The sequence below is a fragment of the Epinephelus fuscoguttatus genome, linkage group LG13, assembly GCF_011397635.1.
Source record: "Epinephelus fuscoguttatus linkage group LG13, E.fuscoguttatus.final_Chr_v1".
NCBI classification, from domain to species: Eukaryota; Metazoa; Chordata; class Actinopteri; order Perciformes; family Serranidae; genus Epinephelus; species Epinephelus fuscoguttatus.
The window spans coordinates 1,261,401-1,283,426 of NC_064764.1; the positions used below are offsets into that span (position 1 = coordinate 1,261,401).

Here is a 22,026-nt window from a genome sequence, read left to right on the forward strand (position 1 = left end):
AACTTTACATAACAGTGTCACCAGATGACTACAGTCCCCTACATCTGCTAAATAAGTGCATTGACGAAATCAATACATGGATGTGCCAGAATTGTCTACAACTAAACACAGACAAAATTGAGATAGTTGTTTTTGGCCCCAAAGAACAAAGATCAATAGTCAGTGCTCACCTTGACGCCATGACACTAAAACCTACAAATCAAGCTAGAAATCTTGGTGTAGTTGTGGACTCAGACCTAAATTTCAATAGTCACATTAAGACAATTACTAAATCAGCCTACTACCACCTTAAAAACATAGCAAGAATAAAAGAATTTCTGTCTAAACAAGATACAGAAAAACTTGTTCATGCTTTCATTTTCAGCAGGTTGGACTATTGTAACGGTGTCTTCACAGGCCTGAGTAAAAAATCAATCAGACAACTGCAGCTCACCCAGAACGCTGCTGCCAGAGTCCTCACCAACAGTAATAGTTATAATAGTTATATAATAGTTTTGTTCGAGCAAATTAAATCATTCAGCACACTGTGTGAGTACAGATTTCAACCATCAGCAGAAACTAAAGGCGAATCCCGCCGGTTGTGGGTTGAAATGGGGTCACAGACACAGACAGGAATGTATTCCTGTCAAATACGGCGGCCATAGGCTTACTGGCGACGGAGAAGTCCGGCTCCAATAATGTCCTCTTCTTGGCGTCATGACTGCCCAAAAGTACCTGGACAGCCGAGCCGTGGCAGCACACAGGTATGTGACGTGTCAGAGGAGAAACGAGCTGTTCACATTTCTCTCTTTGTGGCAGGTAACGGCCCACAAACCTCACCGCACTTTAGGGACTGTTCTTTACTTATGAAGGGACTGTTCTTCACTTGTCAGGGGAGGAGGGTGACTGGTTGATTTTTATCTTATTTATTTATTTATTTTATTTTGATCCCCGCTATGTTAATCACTTATTGATGGAGGGGGTTCATCTGCAAAAACTAATGAAAAACTAAACAATGGTTTTCGGTATTCGGTAATCGGTATTTGGCCAAGCGTTTAATTTTATTCGGCTTCGGCTTCGGCCATAAATTTTCATTTCGGTACATCCCTACTAAATAGTATCTGCAAATTATGATCCAGATGTCGAATCAGTGTCTGAACGAATTATCAGGTGGTTAGTGCTACCAATTTCTATGATAGGATGAATCACTATTCTTAAAAAGAATATTCTCCTGAAATTTATTTAACTTTTTCAATCTATCCCCCTTCCTCACCCTACTCATTTTTTTTTCTCAAAAACTAAAAGTATGATTTGCAATTTCATTTGGAACAATAGACGGGCTACACATACACATTGGAGACACCCAATGACCTGGCTGAGCATTGAAATATATAATACATCTCCTCTACCACTCAATTCATATCTGTATTCAGCTAAATTTAAAGAACTAAAGAAATTTGTTAAAAATACAATGTAAGTATGGTATGAGGTACATAAGCATCAGCAGCTCTATACCAATTCTCTCCAATCTGGGGTACTGTGACTTCACACCTGGTAAGAATGATATGAGCTTCAAAATCTGGGTTGATAAAGGCCTAGGTAAAATAGCAGATTCATCTGACAGTGGCACTCTCATGTCCTTTGAAGACTTGAAACACAAGTTTGATATCCAGCAAAAACATTTTTGAAAAATATCTTCAGATTAGAAGCTACATATCTAAGATACATCCTTATCCTTACCTGCTCTTACCTCTAGGGAACAAATAGCTGTAAAACACAATTCAAAGAGAGGCCTGATTTCAGGATTCTACAAAACAATCATGGACCGCTCCCAGATATCCTCAGAAATGAAGAGACTTGCATGGAGTGAGGACTTAAAAGCGAAATCTCAGTGGAAGACTGGCAGTCACTTTGCTTGAAAGCTCAAACACAATCCACAAACACCCATTTTAAATTACTCCAATATAAGTTAGTTATAAGATAAATGAGAATAAATGTAACTCCAACCATGTTAAATAAATTTGACCCCAATACTCCTGACACATGTAATAAATGTGGAATAAAGGGCATGCTGTTTCATTGCTCATTGGACTGCCCAAATATCTAGGTATTCTGGATAGAGGTTTTGGATATCCTTTCACATGTCATAGGCATCAAGTTGTCTGTATGCCCCAAACTGAGTATCCTTGGAATTTTTGCCATAAATTGTAAACTAAGCAAGGCAGATAAGAAAATGACACTCTACTGCTTACTACAAGCAAAACACACCATAGCCAGATTCTGGAACCCCACCTGAGACCAAGTTTACAAACCTGGCTTAATGGACTGTCACACTCCCATGCCCCAGAAAAACTTATCCTTACAATTAAGGGAAAATATTCCAATTTTGATAGGATATGGGGTCGTTTTTTCTAGAGGGGGGAGAAGGCTATAGAGATCTACCTGTCTTAATCTCTTGAATGCAAAAATGTAATGGGCTTCTTTTCTTTATCCTTTGCTTTCTTTTAGTCTTTCAATATTTGTACAGGTATCATTTCTGATTATTTATTTTGAACCTTGGAAAAATACTCACTGTATTGCCCTGTCGTAGCAGCTGTTAATAATAGTTAATAATAATTTCGTACCTTACTTGTATTTAGTTGTTGTTCTTGGTTGGAAAAATTGTAAAAAAGCCAATAAACACAATTGTTTAAAGAAAAAAATAAAAAAAAATCCAGCCTTGTTCATAGTGTCCCTCAGCTATGTGTCTTGTGGCTTGCTTCTTGGGTCTAGATAAGGATGGTCGCTTTTGGAAGAAATGATTACATTTTTCAGCTTAGTTGTAATACACTGAAATGGTGTATTGAGCTGAGCTTACTGACCTTGGTGTCCTGTCAGTTTCAATCACATTACTCACTAAAGAAGGGGCTGATTTCATGGACTACAGCCTAACTTTTTTTCAGTGGAAATGACAGCACAGCAAACATTCACAGTAGACCTCAAAGTTTTACCCCACAGTGTGTGTGTGTGTGTGTGTGTGTGTGTGGGGGGGGGGGGGGTCATTGAATTCAGCAAAACTAAACTTTCAAACAGAAATATACAAGTTAGTTTTGAGTAGAAAGCTTTTTGAGCTGTTTTTATTCACAATATGTGTATTGTTGGAAAAAACATATCTGAATTGGAATAATATGCCAAGAATCTACTATGTGATATGTGTAGTGCATGTGTAGGACCGCCCTCCCCCTCTCTGCTCCAATACTGACTGACAGCTGACTCCACTTATTTACACTCACCACTGCCCCAGGGCAGCTACAATATGCTATCTACAGAGATAGCACTGGCGATCTGAACCGGTCAGTGGCAAAAAAAAAGCACTTTTATACGGGACGCATTTGCCCCCATTACCGTTTTAGCTCGTTTCGCGCCTCAATACTGAACCAATTTTAGAACGAGTGGTACCCATGAATCATACGCTCACATACACATGGGGAAATAGAGCCCAGGTTGAAAAATACCAAAGTTGTCCTTTAATACTGGCCATTTTGGTGCTGCTTTACAGACAAGGTGACCAGGGTTTTTTAGGCCAGACAGTGGAATGCCAAAGTCTGTCACTTGATCCTAATCCAGCTCATCATGTGTTTCCCTGGTGACTTAAATCAGACTGAAGCCAAAAAGTCCCAAAATAAGCAGGAAGTATATGAGGTTAGATTCCTGTTACACCTCAAAACATTCAAGCAAAGATTTGGAAGGCTGAAAGTAATTTCTTATTTCAAGTTTCATACTGTTTCCACTTTAAAACCCTGTCAGTAAACCCAGAATGCAAAACTGGACAAGCAGACTAGAGTGTCTGAAAAGTTAATCTTTCAAAGCCTTAAAGACACATCTTTGCAACATTGAAAATATTTAACTGCACACAGTGTAAGTAAAGAATTATTTCAGACATTCAGATTTATTTTACACCGTTTAAATCCCATTCTTCTGTTCTGAAACCATTTAACACCTTCAACATTTACTTTCAACCTCCAAAATCTTAGGTTGAATGTATGAGATGGTAATCTAACTGCATCGAAGTAAAGATAGCAGCAGCGCAGTTCCATCAGGGTATCAGAGGGAAAAATATCAAATGTCTGCTGATGTGTGTGGGTCAGAGACACCTCACAGTTATTGACTACAAAGAATTTGACACCACATGATGACTTTCTTCATGTTAACTCAACTAACATGTTAATTTCCCTTCCCCTAAAATTGCAGGCACTCTGTAAAAAGTGCAGTTTCTATTAATAACTGACAATCAAATTAAAGCTGTATGTGGGAAGACAATGTGTCGGTGACCTCATATATTCTGACTGCACTGCACCGTGTGGGAGGGACCTAAATTGTATAACAGGTAAGGACCACATCAAATATTGATGGAGCAAAGGCAGTCCATGCTACAGTGGCTCTATTATAACCAAATGGAAGTGCACACAGTGCTGAGCTCCTTACCTCCGAGGCCGATGCCTAGAGCGAGAGTGACCACCATGATGAGACATGAAGCAATTAGCAGCTCAGAGCGGTGTGCCAGCAGTCTGTCTTTCCAGCTTTTCTCCAAGTCATCCTCTATTGACACAAAATAGTTCATGAACATCTACACTGTTTAAATATTATACTATATGAGCCGCCAACCATTAAACATCAGGAGGAGATAGTTTAACTTCAGAGAAAAGACATTTCTATCATTTAGCTACAGCATTGCGCACCTTATGAAACACCATTTTCACCAAGTTTGAAACACCATTTTTGCCAAGTTTCATTACTTGTATCATTATTTGACCCTTAGTGGCACTCCAAGGCCATTCATGCTGCTGAGTTACAATGTGTAATTTATGTGGTTGTTTATTAGCAAATATCAACTATTGCTTTCATATATATATATATATATATATGTATATATATATATTTACTAAAGTGTAATGCAATTCACATACAAATGGAAGCATTCTCATAGGCTTAGAATGATTTCTCTATATGTACACAGGCAGGGCACGGTCTGCTGGAGGCTGCCCTCTTGCGTTGCCATATTTGAATACAGTGTCCGAAAGGGACTTTCGCGTTTACCTAGAACTTGCCGTCACTGGAGATGGTTAAGGTGAAGATCAATCCGGGGCGCTTCTGCGTGAACCTGCTTTGTACCTTTATGATTCTGTCGCACTTTAAATGGAGGACCACACATATGTTTTGCCCCGTAAGAGGGAAACCACGCCACCAAATAAAAGAAAAAGATCAGATAAGCGAGGACGAGACAAAACGCGAGTGAATATCAGCATTGTTTATTCCAGGTGCAAAGAACTACTGAAGGAGGAGGATTTCACAAGGGATGCGGAGGTTGCCTGCTTTCTGCTAGACAGGTAATTCAATCTGATATTTTAAAATCATTTTGGCTTCATGTTTGCAACTACTTTCCCTCTCGTCTAAGTTCAAGTGACGGCTATGTTTACGTGCTAACGTTATCCTAGCCTTGGCTAACGTTATCCCAGAGCTACAGCTAAATGGTTAGTCTAGCCTACAGCCCAATCTGTTGATTCCTCTCACGCTGCTGCGAAGGCTGCCACCCTCTCCTCCATCTCTTTCCTCTGGGTAGCCGAGACACACCTCTTCGCCTGGCCGTTCCTGCACCGCCTCTAATGTTACCCCCTCGCCGCCTTCCTCTCCCTGGTCTTCCTCTTCTCCCTCTCCCACCTTCCTAATCTCCCTGTGTCCTGTGGAAGAACACTCTGGAAATGCATATATTATAATCCTACCAAACTATATTTGCCACACTGTGCCGTGACTATCACATAAAACGTGTTATTTTAGCATTACTGTGCTAATGCTGGTGTTACCGAAACAGTTAGAAATAAAACACTCCTAACATATATCTCACAGATAACCTATATCTCACTGGTGAGCTATAACATATTGTGACATGGTTTAGATTCCTAAATAAATATTCACCTCGTCGTTAGATACTCCTGAAAAACTCGAAAAACTCTGCTGTCCGCGCAAGGCTTTTTGTCCTACGAGGCCACCGTCACTTACCCGACGGGAGGGGTGAGTGAGTGAGCGCGAGTGAGTGCTGCAATCTAGAATTTGACCGCTGATGTCACTGTTACTCACCATTTTTACACACTGAGGCTTTAAGAACACCTTACAAATATATAGCTTGATTTTCTAAAACAGACTCACAAATGTCCTAAAACAGCTAGTCACTGTAGTTTGTTTTTCAAATGTTATGAAAAACAGGTGGAAATAGTACATTTGTCATAGACTACTTTCAGTAGCAGATTAATCCATATTTGATGATCTAGGCTTCGATCACACAGAAAGCATTTCAGCAGCTGGAGGCAGATTTTTCCAATTTGTTTTTAATGAGAATTAAACTTTCTGATCGCTATTTTTGCATTGCGACGTGCCTCATGTTTCTGCACTCTTGGCACCTGCCATTTTTGCCGGAGTGCTCCGGCAAGCCTCCTGTGGTTGTCACAACAACAGAAATACAGTGACAGTTGGTAATCCATAGAGGAGAAACTGGTGTAAGCAGTCGATGGATCCAGAGCTATACGACTTAACAAACTGCAGTTCCCACGATCTCTCATGTAACCACACAGATGTCCATTTCCCTGTGCCCAACAAACTATTTACTGACAGCCTCTCACCCTCAACCAGAGCAACAGCAAGTACCCTCTGCCTGTCAATTTTAGGAACTAGCTACTACTTACTGTGAAAATAAGTGGGTAGTATTAGCAAGCCAAAATTAATTACACAGGAAGGTTAGGGTGAAGAGATGATGAGTTGTTTGCTTGGCAACAATAAATAGGTGCAGCAGGCGTTTTTTACTAGAGGCATTCAATTAAAAAAAAAAAAAAAAAAGCAGTGCAATGCTCCTCACGTTTTGCAACCTGCAAAAGACTTTCTTTGTCACTGGGGCCTTATTGAGTATTTGTGGTAGCAGGGCAGTATATGTGGGATAAAGACAAAATAAACTCCAGTGGGTGTGTTCATGGTAACGAAGGAACATGTCACCCAGTGCAACAACAATGTGGCTCACTGATGTGATTTAATAGATTTGGACAACACTAGTGCTCTGTGGCACAGAGGAAGAAGATCTATCAGGCTTTTAGACACACACAGTACTTGTTAGTAGATACATTAATTATTAGTTTGGAGCTTTCCATTTTCCAAAGAGAAAACTAGAAGATAACACCAGCCTTATAATCTAATAAACCTTCAACTCAAAAGATGACAAAATGCTCTCATGTAGTTGTTTGGTACCATCAGAGTTCATAGTGTTCTTACCTAACCAGTATGATTCCAGAGCTGTAAATGTGTGTAGTGTAAATGTAACCTAAAACATCTCTGTTAGAACACTGGATCACTATGTGTTGTGTGTTGTTGACTGTGTAGTTGCTGTGGGTGTTTGGACATACAGTATGCTAGTGTTCAAGTCTGCTGTCTGTTGTAGTGGAAAATATCCTAAAAATGAGTGTAAAATATTGGTAATAACTAAGTATTAAATATACATGATCCTGGTCATTCAAATAAATGCAAAAACCATGAAAGTCATGCAACATTTAGTATAACGTCATGATGTAGATTGAGCAAAATACTGAACACCAAATTGCTTCTGATGATGCTTCCATCGGTGTGTGTATGTGTGTGTGTGTGTGTGCGTGTGCGTGTGCGTGTGTGTTAAAAACTGAGTAGCAGGTGGCACCTTGTATGGTAGCCTTGGCCACCAGTTTATGAATGTGTACGTGTGAATGGGTAAATGTGACTTGTAGTGTAAAAAGGCTTTGCTTGGTCGGATGACTAGAAAGGCGCTATACAAATGCAGGTCCATTTACCATTTACTTTCTCTCCTCACACCCAATTCTGACTCCAGTGTTCCAGTAGGAAAGTGAAGAGGATTAAGGAACTAAGAGCTAAAGACTAGTACACATAATTTAATGTGGGCTGTAGCACTATTATCCTTGTAACACAGTGAGTCAGTCACATCACCTCACATTTCAAGCAAAGCCCACTGTAACGCTCCCTGTGTGCACTCATCTTCATATCCATTAATAACATCACAGGGTCTCACCGTGGATAAACGGCTGCACCTTGGTGATTGGCATGGTCAGGCTAGGTGCAGCTGGAGGCTGGGGCTCTTCAAGTTTGGCAGGATGGCCCCCTGATTCAGGGTCAGCAGCAAAACTACCCAGGGGGCTGACGTTTAGTGTGTTGGGGGTCTCAACAGTGGGGAGGTCTTCCTCTGTTACTGAAACCACCTCTATCCTGGAGGGGTCCAGTTGTCCAGGTACCTCCGTCTTAAGCTCCTGAAAGGGGGCAGTGGAGAGGGAAATGACCCACATGACTCTAACAGCTGGGGATTTCTTTAATTAAGGCATCTACTGAGTCGTTAGTGACAGCTGAGACACAAGTCTGAAGACTTTATCCAAGATTTCAAGATGTCTTTAGAACATCTTGGCAAAGGAGATGTTTGGGCTGATGATGTGGCTGTAAGGCCAGTCTGTACTTACAGCTCTGCATTACAGTAAACCAGCAGTACCTGGGTTTAATCCAGTAATAAGGGTGATGTTGAAGGGTTCAGTATGGTCACTGCTGCGCTCTGGTCCTTTCAAGAATTGTCAGCAGTGCAAACTAAAATATCAGAGTGCAATGGAATGTAGACAGAAAAACCAGGAAAGCTTGCAGATTTGTTCGTACAATGCTGAATGTTAGCTTGAATAGAGACACTTAAGTTTGAAATGACGCTTCACATATCTTGACAGAATTGCAGCCCCAGAGAATCTAACCAGAGTTTAACCAATGTGTATGACATTTATTTTACCTATTTTCTATTGTGGACCTCCAAACAGTCACACATTAAAAAACAGACAAAGCGATATCAAGACTGTTCTCTGGACTAAAGAATATGTTTCTGTTCTAAAAGAAGCTCTGAGTGCCATCAAGTAGGCCCCTCCTGGAGGGACACACACACACACACACACACACACACACACACACACACACACACACACATCCATTCACAAGTCTGCCCCCCCAACACTCTATCTATCACAGCAACGCTGTATCTTCTTACCTCTGCTGCTACCCTCACTGTTCACTGACGTCTTAGCTACATTACTGAGATGTAATATTTGTCCCGTATTAATTGTCACCAGTTGTAATGGGTCCTTGAAGCGAAAACAAGAGCCCAAGTAACAGTGCAGGGGCAATGCTGATTGCCTCAGCACTAATTTCACTGACTATATTTATCCACTTACTGTTGGGGGTGTTGATGTGTCAGCAGTAGCAGTGCTGGCGGCGGGATCTGCAAAAAAAGAGATGGTGGAATAAATGGAGAGGATGTACATAGAGAAAACAACCAGGAATCCTTATGCAAAAGACTGGTTTAGTTGTATTCCTGGGATTGAACAAGATATGTCCAACGTACTGATCTCCACAAAGCTTTTAGTCATTGTGCCATTGTCCACACTCAGCTGAGCTTTGTCTAAGACCATATCCCTCCAACTCCCTATATCCCTCTCCCTTTTACTTGCTCTTTTTTCTTCACTGGCTTTCTGTCCTAATGGCTGTCCTCCTGTCGTGCCTACACTTTGTTACAAAGAGACACCTGAGCAGATGAGTGCTACCACTTGGAATGGGGATCGGGTGACCCTACACCTCCCACTCTGTGGGTAGGATTACATACTCGTGTGTCCCCAAACTGTCCTGGAGTCTGTGTGGAAGGAGGGAAGCTGCTGGTCACTGGCTGAACACTGTCTAGGGGCTTCATTGTCTAGCTGCTTTCTGCAATGAGACCCAGACACAGGTTCTGTAGTATATATAGCCTATTTTAAAGGGTCAGTTCAGACAGAGTAATGCAGATAGTACTCATTTTATAGGACAAGGTTTCCTGAACTTATATTTGGGCAAGTTTAATAAAAACTGTGTTTGCTTAAAGACCTATTATGCTCATGTTTGGGATCAAATTTAAATATTGGGGTCTAGTGGAATAGATGTGCCTTAATGTTAAAAAAAAAACACATTCATTTTTTATACTGCCCATTTCTGCAGCTCCTGTCTGAAACACTCTTTGGGCTTATGTCCTGCCTCCCCAGCAGCCCAGTCTGCTGTGATTAGTCAGCTTGCTCAGTCTATTGTGATTGGTGCAACACTTAGAGCGTGTATTAGAAATGTCACACCCCTTACCTTAACTGGATTTCACTTCCTGAGGCTACATGAGCTGCTGAAAACATGCTGTGGTTAAGCAATTACTACATACGTGGAAACACCAACAGTAGCACTCAGCTGTTATATGCATTGGTGTAAAGCATACTTCCTTTTTTATCTAAGCAGGCTTATCTAAGATCAGACTTATGTAGCTTGTGTTGGGTGATAATACCAAAGTTATTATAAATTTGGCTACTAACACATTCCCTGTTAAAACCACACAGGTTTTAACCTGTGAATTCATCAATTTTACCACAGCAGACTGAGATGACAGATTTCTGTATTATACAGAAACAAATACATAAAAATTACTATTACATTCAGATGTCTTAGCTGCCATGTTTACTGTAACCATTCTACTAAAATGCATTTTATAATCATCTTCACCCTTATGTTTGTAATCTACAATATGTACAATGTACCAATGTATCACAGTTTCTCCTGTGATAACATCATTTTATATAAAATTAAAGTGTTACAATCAACCAGGTGAACCCAAATGCAGAACAGACACAGGAAGATAGTGTAAAAAGGGGATTTTATTATTGCCAGGATAATGAATGTGGCAATGGGGAGAAATCTAGGGGTTTTGAGGCTGAGGATGGAGGGGTTTGGCTGGCTGGGAGTGTGGCAGAAGAACAAACAGACGGGCAGGTAGGCGATGATCCTATGACACAGGAAAATACAAGGTAAGTATCGACAAAAAAAATGTACACAAGCAAAAGTCTGGGTTGAATTCACAATTCAACAGCCTGAAGTGTGACTATACCACAGTGGTGGACTCAACGATCTGGAAAAGACTGGAGAGGAGAGCCGGTGTTTTATACTGCAGGGTTGATTACTGGATGGTTGTCAGGTGGGCAGCAGAGAGCAGGTGAGTTGAATGAATGAAGGAATGCAGGAGAGTGAGGGAGTTGCCATGCCCACAGCACAGACACAGAGACAGACAAGGGGAGGGGAAACAGAGGACAAGGAAAAGCACAGGGAAAATAATGGCACAGCCAGGGCTGTGACCATACCCCGCCTTAATGGGAGCCTCCAGGCTAACCCCCAGGACTGTCAGGATGGAAGTCCCTGATGAGAGCAGGATCAAGGATGACACGCCGAGGGATCCAGCAACGTTTCTCAGGACCATATCCCTCCTAATCAACGACGTAGTGATATCCCCAGCCACGACGGCAAATAGATAGCAGCTGCTGGATGGTGAGGGCTGTATGATCATCCATGATCTGGGTGGGCGGAGGAGGATCGGGACTTCTGGACTGAGAGAGACTGGTTTCAACTGAGACACATGAAAGGTGGGATGAATCCTCATGGATGTGGGCAACTTCAGTTTAACGACAGATGAATTGGTAACAGTTTTGATCTTATAAGGGCCAATGAAGCATGGTGAGAGTTTCTTGGAACCAGTCTTTAGTCGAGTGTCTTTAGAGGATAACCAAACTTTCTAACCTGGCTGATAGGTGGGAGCTGGGATCCTATGGCGGTCTGCAAGGCGCTGGTTGTGGTTGGCCATGTGGGGCAGAGCAGCACGGTGACCTTCCAGATCCTGCAGCATTGCCGGAGATGAGCCTGCACTGACATCAGAGACCTCCTCTTCCTGAGCTGGGAACAGAGGGGGTTGATAGCCCAATATACTCTCAAAGGGGACATACTGGTTGCAGCGCAGGTCAGTAAGTTGTGGGCTTACTATACCCCTGGGAAGGTGTGAGCTCCAGGAAGAGCTCAACCACACAGTGAAGGGCAGCTTCCAGATCCTGATTAGCATGCTCAGTTTGACCATTTGTCTGGGGATGGAAACCAGAGGAGAGACTAACTGATGCTCCAAGAGCTTGACAACATAATTTCTATACCTGAGAGATGAACTGTGGACCTCTGTCTGAAAGGGATGCCGTGGAAATGGACACACGATGGATGAGCAACTCTGTTGTCTCAAGGGCGGTGGGGAGTTTAGGCAGATGAACAAAATGCGCAGCTTTGGAGAAATGGTCAACTATTGTGGGAATGGTTTAGTTACCTTGGGATGGGGGTAATCCGGTGACAAAATCAAGAGCAATATGGGACCACGGACAGCCAGGTATAGGCAGAGGGCAGACCAGACCAGCTGGAGAGCGATGGTTGGACTTTCCATGAGCACACACAGTGCAGGCGGAAACAAAGGCACAAGTATCAGCATCTTCAGGAGAGAGAGAGAGAGTGTAGCCAGTTCCAGGATGGCAGGTGAAGCGAGACGAGTGCACCCACTGGAGAACCTGGGAGTGGACAGAATCTGGCACAAAAACACGGTTGGGGGACCGTTACCTGGATGAGGTTGGGTGCGCTGTGTAACGACCTCAGACACGAAACTGGTGGACTCAAATGCACGACTCGCAGTAGGTTTAACAAAAGTATTTTACTTGGCAAAATCAATTTAAACAAAAGGCACTCTCAAAGAGGATATACAAAGTTCAAAACAAAACACTCACAATGAGGATCAAAAAATATCACAACTTAGAATCAAACCTGATAACATGAAAACCTGGCATCACACAGACTGAACAAGACAAACTGGCAACAAGACAAAGGAAGACAAGGACTATTTATACATGAGGTAGGGGAACACAGGTGAAACCAATCAGGGGCGGGGTAGACAATCACAATGGCGGGAAAATCACACAAAGGGAGGAAGTCAGGGTCTGAAACGAGAGGGAAAAGGTGAGTACAAAATAAAACAGGAAGTGCACGACGAGAATGGACATGAGTGACTTTAACTAAATATAAAGTGCTCATGACAAGTGCTCATGACAACAAAGGACTAAACATGCAACTAAACTAAGGCATGACATAAAATATGAAACACTAAACATGAACATGAATAAAATTAACATACTTGACGAGACACAACACGCTGTGACTTTATGACAAGAGACTCAATCTCCCAGGAGGAAGGGAGGATGGTGTCAGGTGCTGCAGAGGTTTCCTTACAGACATACTGGTGAGAGAGAGCATCTGGTTTAATATTTCTTGTACCAGAGTGATAGGCGAGTGTAAATCGGAAGCGATCAAAGAACAATGCCCAATGAGCTTGGCGTGAGGTCAGGAGTTTGGCTGTTTGAATGTAAGCAAGATTCTTATGATCAGTCCAAACAATGAAGGGATGCTCTGCAACTTCCAGCCAATGTCTCCATTCTTCCAATGCCAGCTTTACTGAGAGCAACTCACAATTCCCAATGTCATAGTTGCGTTCAGCAAGGGACAGATGACGAGAAAAAAAAAAGCACAAGGGTGGAGCTTCTGATCTGACGCAGAGTGCTAGGAGAGCACAGCTCCGACCCTGGTACCTGAAGCATCCACTTCCACAATGAACTGACGTGAGGGGTCGGGCTGAACAAGAACAGGTGCAGAGGTGAAGTGCCTCTTGAGTTCAGTGAAAGCCTGCTCTGCCTCAGGGGTCAAGGAAAAGGGAACTGCAGAGGAGGTGAGCTTGGTCAGGGGTGCAGCTATTCAACTGTAGTCTCTAATGAAGCGTCGGTAGAAATAAAAGCGCAGGAACCATTGAAGCTACTTTATTGAAGTGCATGTTGGCCATGCTGCCACTGCCCGAATCTTGTCAAGATCAGTCCTCACATCCCCACCTTTAATGATGTACCCCAGAAAGCTTGCTGAATCGACATGAAACTCACATTTCTGAGCCTTGACGTACAGCTTATTCTCCAGAAGATGTGGCAAAACCAGGCAGATGTGTTGAATGTGCTCCTCCATGTATCCGAACCAGATGGTAGGCGTTTCTCAGGTCCGGTTTGGTGTAGACTGTGGCACCATGCAGGGACTCAAAAGCTGAACTTTTCAGAGGCAGAGGATACTTGTTCTTGATTGTTATGTTGTTAAAGCCACAATAATCAATACAAGGACGGAGTGTGTGATCCTTCTTTGACACAAAAAAAAGAACCAGCAGTGGAGGAAGCTAGGTGAATAATACCTTCTGCAAGGGATTCCTTGATGTACTTCTCCATGGATTCTCTCTCTGGACAGGACAGGTTGTACAAAGGACTGGTATGAAGAGGTGCTCCTGGGAGTAGGTTGATTCCACAATAGTATGGGTGGTGAGGTGGTAGGGATAGGGCATGCTGTTTACTGAGGACTTCACTACCGTCATGATATTCAGGGGAAATGTTGGAAAGATCAAGAGTTTCTGGTTTGGATGAAGATGGAGTATCAGTGCCCACCGGGGGAAGAGCAGGCATGCAGGCATGTCGAATGACAGATGGAACTCCAGCTCACTACCTTTCTTGCTGCCCAGTCGATGTGGGGATTGTGCAGTCTCAGCCAAGGCCGTCCAAGAATTATCAGAGCAAGAGGGGATGAGACAAGATGAAGTGAAACTGAATTTGCACATGGTGGTTTCCTGAAATAAGAAAAGAATAAAAGAATGAGAAGCAGAGGACAAGTTTGGTGAATGACACAGTGTGCCTTGGAACTACATACGTGGGAAGGAAAAGGAGGTTTGACTCACCAGTCCTGCTACTGGTGAGCTCCCCCTTTTGGCTGGAGGAAGCATAAGGCAAGGAAATGGCAGCAGAAGCACTTGCAGGAGGATTATTGGGGTCTGTCCTTGTGATAGGGGGAGAAGGATGATAAGGAATGGAGCAGGATTGTGGTCGGTGAGCTCTCTCCCTGCGATGCTCTCGTAGGCAATTATCTATTTTGATGGACGAGGAGATGAGGGAGTCAAGGCTATTTCTGTCGTCCATTGCTGCTAAGTCATCCTTAATTACATCATTAAAACCATTTTTTTAAAAAATCCTGGAGAGAATCATTAGAGCCAGAATCTGCAGCAATGGTCCTGAACTCAACAGAATATTCCGCTACACCACGGGTACCCTGACGAATATGAAGAAGATGTCTGGCATCATCTTTGTCCCAGACTGGATGATCAAAAACTTATTTTCATCTCAAAGTTAGCATATGAGGAACTAACTGCAGGATGACCCTTCCATACATCTGTAGCCCAAGCTAATGCATTCCCATTAAGCAACCCCATAATATATGTTATCTTGGACTTACAGATGCAGCCACTTCAAATTTCCGTTTGGCCCGTGGTAGAGCCCTGACTGATCCGTGACAGGTCCCTGTCGTCACCTGGCCAGGCTCGTAGCTCTAATGAGATCCCCTGCGTTGACGTAGCACATACGGGGCCGACTGGTAACGCCCCTAAGTTTAATTTGTAGAAACCGGTTGCAAGGGTCTGTCTATCCACCAGGAGGAGCAGTGAGTGTGGAAGCTGAAGCGGTTTACTGTGCCTCTTTTTACTGTTGCGATGGCTATGGCTAGTTTATCTGCAGTGGTAATGATAATATGTCATATAGTAAAAAATATAGCAATAAATATCTATATCTATATATATGTATATATATATATATATATATGTATATTTTACAATAACGCACTCAGTTTACAGAATGTGCGAAAGATGAGGAAATGTTTTTCAAAGACTACATGCCAACAAATAAGGACTGAAGCAGAATCTTTAGTTAGATATAAACAGCTTGTGAATATTGGACATGATTACATAGATCTTTTCTTTTTTAAATATAATTTCAACGTTTGGACTGTACAACGCTCTGCCGCACACAGCATGGCTTCACCTCACTGATCTGGCGCTGTCTGTCTAAACAGATTCATGGAAGCCATATTTCACAAGATCTGATGCAAGAGGAATTTGTGATAAAATGTCTATTACTATTTATTAAAACTAGAACCGCCAAGGGGTCATTTTTACCACCCTGCCACTTCCAAATGCTTGTAACTTTGTCACAATAAAACTCTCTGCGAAATGCAAGCTAGTTTTGACAGACAGACAGACAGACAGACAGATAGACAGAAAGAAAGACAGACAGAAAAGAGGAAAAGAGAGGGATTTGGATTGTGTAGCCTAATTATGAACTGGAGAAAAGGGATGAGTGTAGAACAAGCTCTGACGATGCTTCAGGACATAAGTGACGGAGAATCAGATGGGGGAGAGGTGATTGAGGGAAGACGGATGGGGGAGACACATCAGTGGAAATGAGAGACGAAGAACTGGATGAGGGAGAAACCGATGATCTGTCCTTTTCACCTGGCGAGGAGGGGTCATCTGAAGATGAAGAGCCAGAGCTGGCATTCAGAAAAAGGCCCACGCCTCCGGTGGCAGAGGCTCAGCCCCCACTTCACCTTTACAATCACAGCAGCCCCCACTCTCACAAAACACGTCTACTAATTATCCATCCATCCATTTTCTAGCTGGTGATCCTCTTGAGGGTTGCGGGGGGGCTGGAGCCTATCCCAGATGACATTGGGCGAGAGGCAGGGTACACCCTGGACAGGTAGCCAGACTATTGCAGGGCTAACACATAGAGACAGACCACCATTCACACTTACGGCCAATTTAGAGTCACCAATTAACCTATCCCCAACCTCAGTGGTGCAAAAAGTGGGTATGCACTATATGCGGCGCATAGGGGCGCCGCGCTAGAGGGGGTGCCAAAGCGATGAGGGGAAAATTATTTCCAGTTGGCATTTTCTGTATTTAACAGCTGTTTGTGCATGTGTAAATGATATGATCAATAACAAAGGCACGTCATTGATTAGGCGCCCCTCCGCTCCTTCACTAAAGCTACTACTAGTAAAAGGACAGGTTACAGTTGTCTTGCAACTGTGTACTGATCAGTATTTACAATATAAAAGATCATGGCAAGAAAAATAAAGGAGCTTGTTTGTGGTTATTTTGTTGTTCAGACAGTAATCGGAAGTCTTGGATGTCGTCCAAACACTCTATTTACTAATTGGATTATAACTCGGCAGTGGTGTGTGATAGAGACTTACGGCAAAAAGATCCGGAAAGTTGACGACTGTGCCGTTTCAAAGAGGGGTCCGACATGATTGTAGCCCTTTCAGATGCTTTGTAATCCAGCCTTGAAGTTCAGTGACTTTTTGGAGTCTTGGCCTTTAAATCCGTCATAATACTGAACGTTTTTTATCGTGATCTGTGGATTTACTCTATTCACTGAACTACTGAGGCACCTGAAGTAAGAATAGAAGAGTGTAGATCAAGTAAATAATGTGTAGATTCTTATTTGTGCATTTAGATGGCAGGCGGACCTAAAGGGAGAAAAAAGGGCTTAGACCTCTGAGGGTTTTTAACTAGATGGTGAATCATAAAACAGATAAGTTATAGAACTTGGGAGTGATACACTTGAGTTTAAATGTCTTCACTCGGATATAACACTACAACGTTATATCAGTTCAGCTCATATACAGTTCGTGTATGAGCAATGATCGCTTGACCCAGTTAGCAGTGATCTCTATTGAAAACAGTGTGGCACGGTCTATTTCATTTGATGCCATTCTTGACAAATGGGCGAGTGCAAAGGCACGACGTGTAACAATTTAGTGGTAACATTGTTACATAGAGAACAAACTGTTGTTCAGATGTCATAATTTCATATTTCCACTACAGAGAATATATTGAGCACTGGGTGCCGCTGCTGTTACATGTTATTACATTATTATGCATTATTTTTTGTTTTTGATTGAGCTGATCACCTGCTGTACTATGTAACTTAAAATAAAAGTCTGTACTAATAGTCTTATATTTTATAAGTCCATCAATCAATAAGATTTACACAGGTAAGCATTATGAACAAAATCCGGTTGGGGGGCATCTGTAATATGTCTGCATACCCCTCAGAAAGTAGGTAGTTGCGCCCCTGCCCAACCTGCATGTCTTTGGACGGTGGGAAGAAGCCGGAGTACCCGGAGAAAACCCACGCTGCCATGGGGAGAACATACAAGCTCTGCACAGTGAGGCTCCTGCACCCGGGACCGAACCAGGTCCCTGGGGGTATTGGAATGTTGGCGGTTCTAGTGTTAAATGTGTTTTTTTTTTTTTTAAGATATTTTTTGGCTTAGCTTTTTTAGCCTTTAATGTATAGGACAGACAAGCATGAAGGGGGAAGAGAGAGAGAGTGAGTGACATGCAGCAAAGGGCCACAGGCTGGAGCCGAACCCGGGCCGCCGCAGCAACAGCCCTGCACACGGGGCGCCCGCTCCACCACTAAGCCACTGGCGCCCCAGTGTTAAATGTGTTTATAGCAAATTCTGAATTAGTAAGAATTTGTCACAGGCAGCTTTCACAAAGTTGATAAAGTTTCCTGTAACTTAATAACTAAAAAAGAGCGCACGTGAGATAAAGTGGTGCTGTTTATCTTTGAGGGTGAGGTAGCCCCCACACATCATTAACATTACCACAAACCTTTTTGTTCTTACTGAATGTGTGAACGTGCGATCCAAACAGCTTTCCAGCCCCCACACTATCACACACATCATCACACTGAGTGAACTTCAACAACACATTGTCACTGATGATGTCTGAACTATCACATAAAAAGTGACATTTTACAATTCTTCACAATATAAACTAATGATTTTGTCTCTTAATTAATGTTAATGTTATTTTAAAATGTATGTCAACACAGTATATACAACATACAAAACAACTAAAAACAAAGACCCACAATCTTATCGACAAACAAAACAAGAACAAAACAAAACAAAGCACAACACACATATCAGATAGACAAGCTCAACATCAGTATCTTTATGAATGATCAAGTTAAATAAGATATGATAATAATAATAATAATAATAATAATAATAATACATTTTATTTATAACGCGCTTTTACAAGTGCTCAAAGACGCTTCCATAAAAATAATAACAGTTTAAAATACAAAACAATATAGAATAATAACACAATTAGAATACAGAAACAATGTAAAAGATCAGGGAGAGATAGAATATGATGGGAAAGGATAGAACAAAAAATTAGACATATTTAGTTTACAGATTAAAAGCCAATTTAAAAAGGTGGGTTTTTAGGAGAGATTTGAAGGTGTGGGGGTCTGTACAGTCTCTGATGGATTTGGGGAGTGAATTCCAGAGGGTGGGGGCGGCAACAGAGAAGGCTCTGTCCCCCCAGGTTTGGTGCTTGGTCCAAGGGGGTAGGGTGAGGAGATTTCCTTCTGACGATTGGAGGGAAGGGGGGGTGTAGTGGTGGAGCAAGTCTGTGAGGTAGGTGGGGGCCAGGTTGTTAAGTGATTTGTAGGTGAGTAGGAGGATTTTGTATTGTATGCGGTGTGAAATGGGGAGCCAGTGTAGTTTTTGGAGGACAGGGGTGATGTGTTCTCGGGAGCGGGTGTGGGTGAGCAGGTGGGCAGCGGAGTTCTGGATGTGTTGGAGTTTACTGAGGACTTTCGATGATGAACTGTATAGGATGCTGTTGCAGTAATCTAGTCTGGATGTTATAAAAGCATGGATGAGGGTTTCGGCAGCAGAGTAGGTGAGTGAGGGGCGGAGACGGGCAATGTTTTTGAGGTGAAAGAAGGCGGTCCTGGTGATGTAGTTAATATGGTGGTCAAACTTAAGTTGGCTGTCAAAAATGATACCAAGGTTCCGGGTGTGTGGGGATGAGGACAGAGTGCTGTTGTTGAAGGTGAGGCTGAAGTTTTGGGTGGTTTTGGTGTGTGATGTGGGACCAATGATGATAATGTCTGATTTGTCACTGTTTAGCTGAAGATAGTTTCTTTGCATCCAGTTTTTGATTTCAGAGAGATAGTTACTGAGTGTGGAGAGGGTGGTGTTGGTGATGGCTTTGGTGAAAATGTACAATTGGATGTCGTCGGCGTAGCAGTGGAACTGTAGTCCGTAGAGATGGATGATTTTGCCAAGGGGGAGCATGTATAGAATGAAGAGGAGGGGACCAAGCACCGATCCCTGGGGGACGCCTTGGGACAGAAGAGCAGTGGTGGAGGTGCAGTTGTTAGTGCTGATGAACTGGTGTCGGTTGGTGAGGTAGGAGCGGATCCAGGTGAGTGCTGTGCCAGTGATGTGAGCTGAAGATTTCAGTCGGGAGAGCAGGATGGAGTGGTTGATGGTATCAAAGGCTGCTGTGAGGTCGAGGAGGATGAGGATGTTGAGGTGTCCGGAGTCTGAGGAGAGGAGGAGGTCGTTTGTAATTTTGAGGAGGGCTGTCTCGGTGCTGTGTTTTGATCGGAAACCAGATTGGAAGCATTCAAAGAGATTATTGGAGGTGAGGTGGGTCCTGAGTTGGGAGGCTACAGCACATTCCAGGATTTTAGATAGGAAGGGGAGATTGGAAATAGGGCGGAAGTTATTTGGATTATCAGTGTTGAGACCAGGTTTTTTAAGGATGGGTGTGATGGCAGCTAGTTTGACGGTTTGGGGAACAGAACCAGAATTGAGGGAGGTGTTAATGATGTCGGTGATGAGCGGGGAGATGGCAGAGAGGCAGTCCTTAATGAGTTTGGACGGTATGGGTTCCAGGGTGCAGGTGGAGGTTTTTATCCCGGTCATGAGGGTTGTTAGCTGGGCTGGAGATATTGGAGAGAACTGTGACAGGGGCTGGATGGTGGCAGGTGGTGAGGCAGGTGGGGAGGGGGGGGGGGGTCCAGGGGTGTTGAGATTACTGTAAATGGTGTCTATTTTTGTTTGGAAGTATGAGAGGAATGATTGGCATTTTTCAGTTGTGAATAATGAGGGAGTGTTGTCCAGGGGTTTAAGGAGTGAGTTTATGGTGGAAAACAGAGCCTTGGGGTTGTTGGAGCCTGAGTGGATGAGGTGGGAGTAGTAGGTGGTCCGGGCTGCGTTGAGTGCATCTTTGTATTGTTGTAGATGGTCTGTGTAAGTGAGGAGGTGAACAGATAATCCAGTTTTCTTGCAGAGTCTTTCCAGTTGTCGTTTCCGGGATTTCATTTGACGGAGTGCGGGGGTGTACCAGGGGGCAGAGTGAGTGAATGAGACAGTTTTTGTTTTGGTGGGGGTGAGCTGATCCAAGCAGGAGGAGAGTGTGCTGTTGTAATAGTTTACCAGGTCAGCAGGGTCATCAGAGGGTGGGGGAGGTGAGGCAGACAGACAGTAGGTGAGAGAGGCTGAGAGAGCTGCAGGTGTGAGGGAGTTAAGGTTTCTGAAGGTTATTGTCCGGCTCTGAATAGGGGAGGGGGTACACTGTGAAATGTAATTGTACATCTTACTTGAAAAAAGTGACCTTAACTCATTCCAGCTTACTCTGTTGACTATCCTCACTTAAACTTAGTAAAGACAACTTTCTACTGAGGCAAGTAATCAAACTCATCAGCTGCAAGTAACCTGTACTTAGAGGTATGAGTGAGCAAGAAGCATCTGCATAACCAGCAGAAACTCGGCATCATTCGGCAGCGCTCGTCGAACACACATGCGCAGTTGCCCACTGACGACGTGCTTTGAATGAAGCGCTAAACCGTCCACAACAAGGCGGTTGCTGCAGGTAGTGTCACGGTAAGTTTCACTGGTTTTCTGTGTAGCAAACTTATAGTCGTTTTCTTTGCCATATAATTTATCCGTAAGTCCAGGTTTGAAAGTTAACTTTATGTTTAATGATTTAGCCATGCCTGGGACGAAATTCTAATGTTTATTTAGTGGCGTATTTTTGTTGTTGCTGCGAGTCGGTCCTTTGCAGTCATGTGAAAGCTAAAGCTAACCAGCCCTTCACGTAACGTTACTCGATGTAAAACTCTGTAAGGATATAACATTTGGGGATAACTGGAGTTTCAGCAAACACAGCGTGCTTATTAACGGTTGAAAAAGCAACTGTGCTGATCTTTTAGGGACACTCTTCAGCTCGGCAAGCATGAAATTCATTCCTCAGCTCTTAAAGTGTAACTGTTGCCAAAATGCAACCTCGGGTTATTTTGTGAATGAACACGAGTCAAACCTTTGTGTAAAAGCATAATTACGACGAAAAAGCCACTTTTCACCGTAGAT

At 43.0% G+C, this 22,026-nt stretch overlaps 1 protein-coding gene across 1 annotated transcript in view; it reads right to left on the bottom strand.

Annotated features, from left to right (window-relative positions):
• tmprss3a (transmembrane serine protease 3a) overlaps positions 1 to 8,327 on the bottom strand; it is a 117,875-nt gene extending 109,548 nt beyond the window's left edge. The window contains exons 1-2 of the mRNA XM_049595158.1: positions 8,057 to 8,327; positions 4,444 to 4,557 (exon numbers count right to left, since the gene is read on the bottom strand). Of these exons, the coding sequence (XP_049451115.1) occupies positions 4,444 to 4,557; positions 8,057 to 8,327 (385 nt within the window). The remainder of the gene's footprint in view (positions 1 to 4,443; positions 4,558 to 8,056) is intronic.
• Positions 8,328 to 22,026: the final 13,699 nt, after the last annotated feature.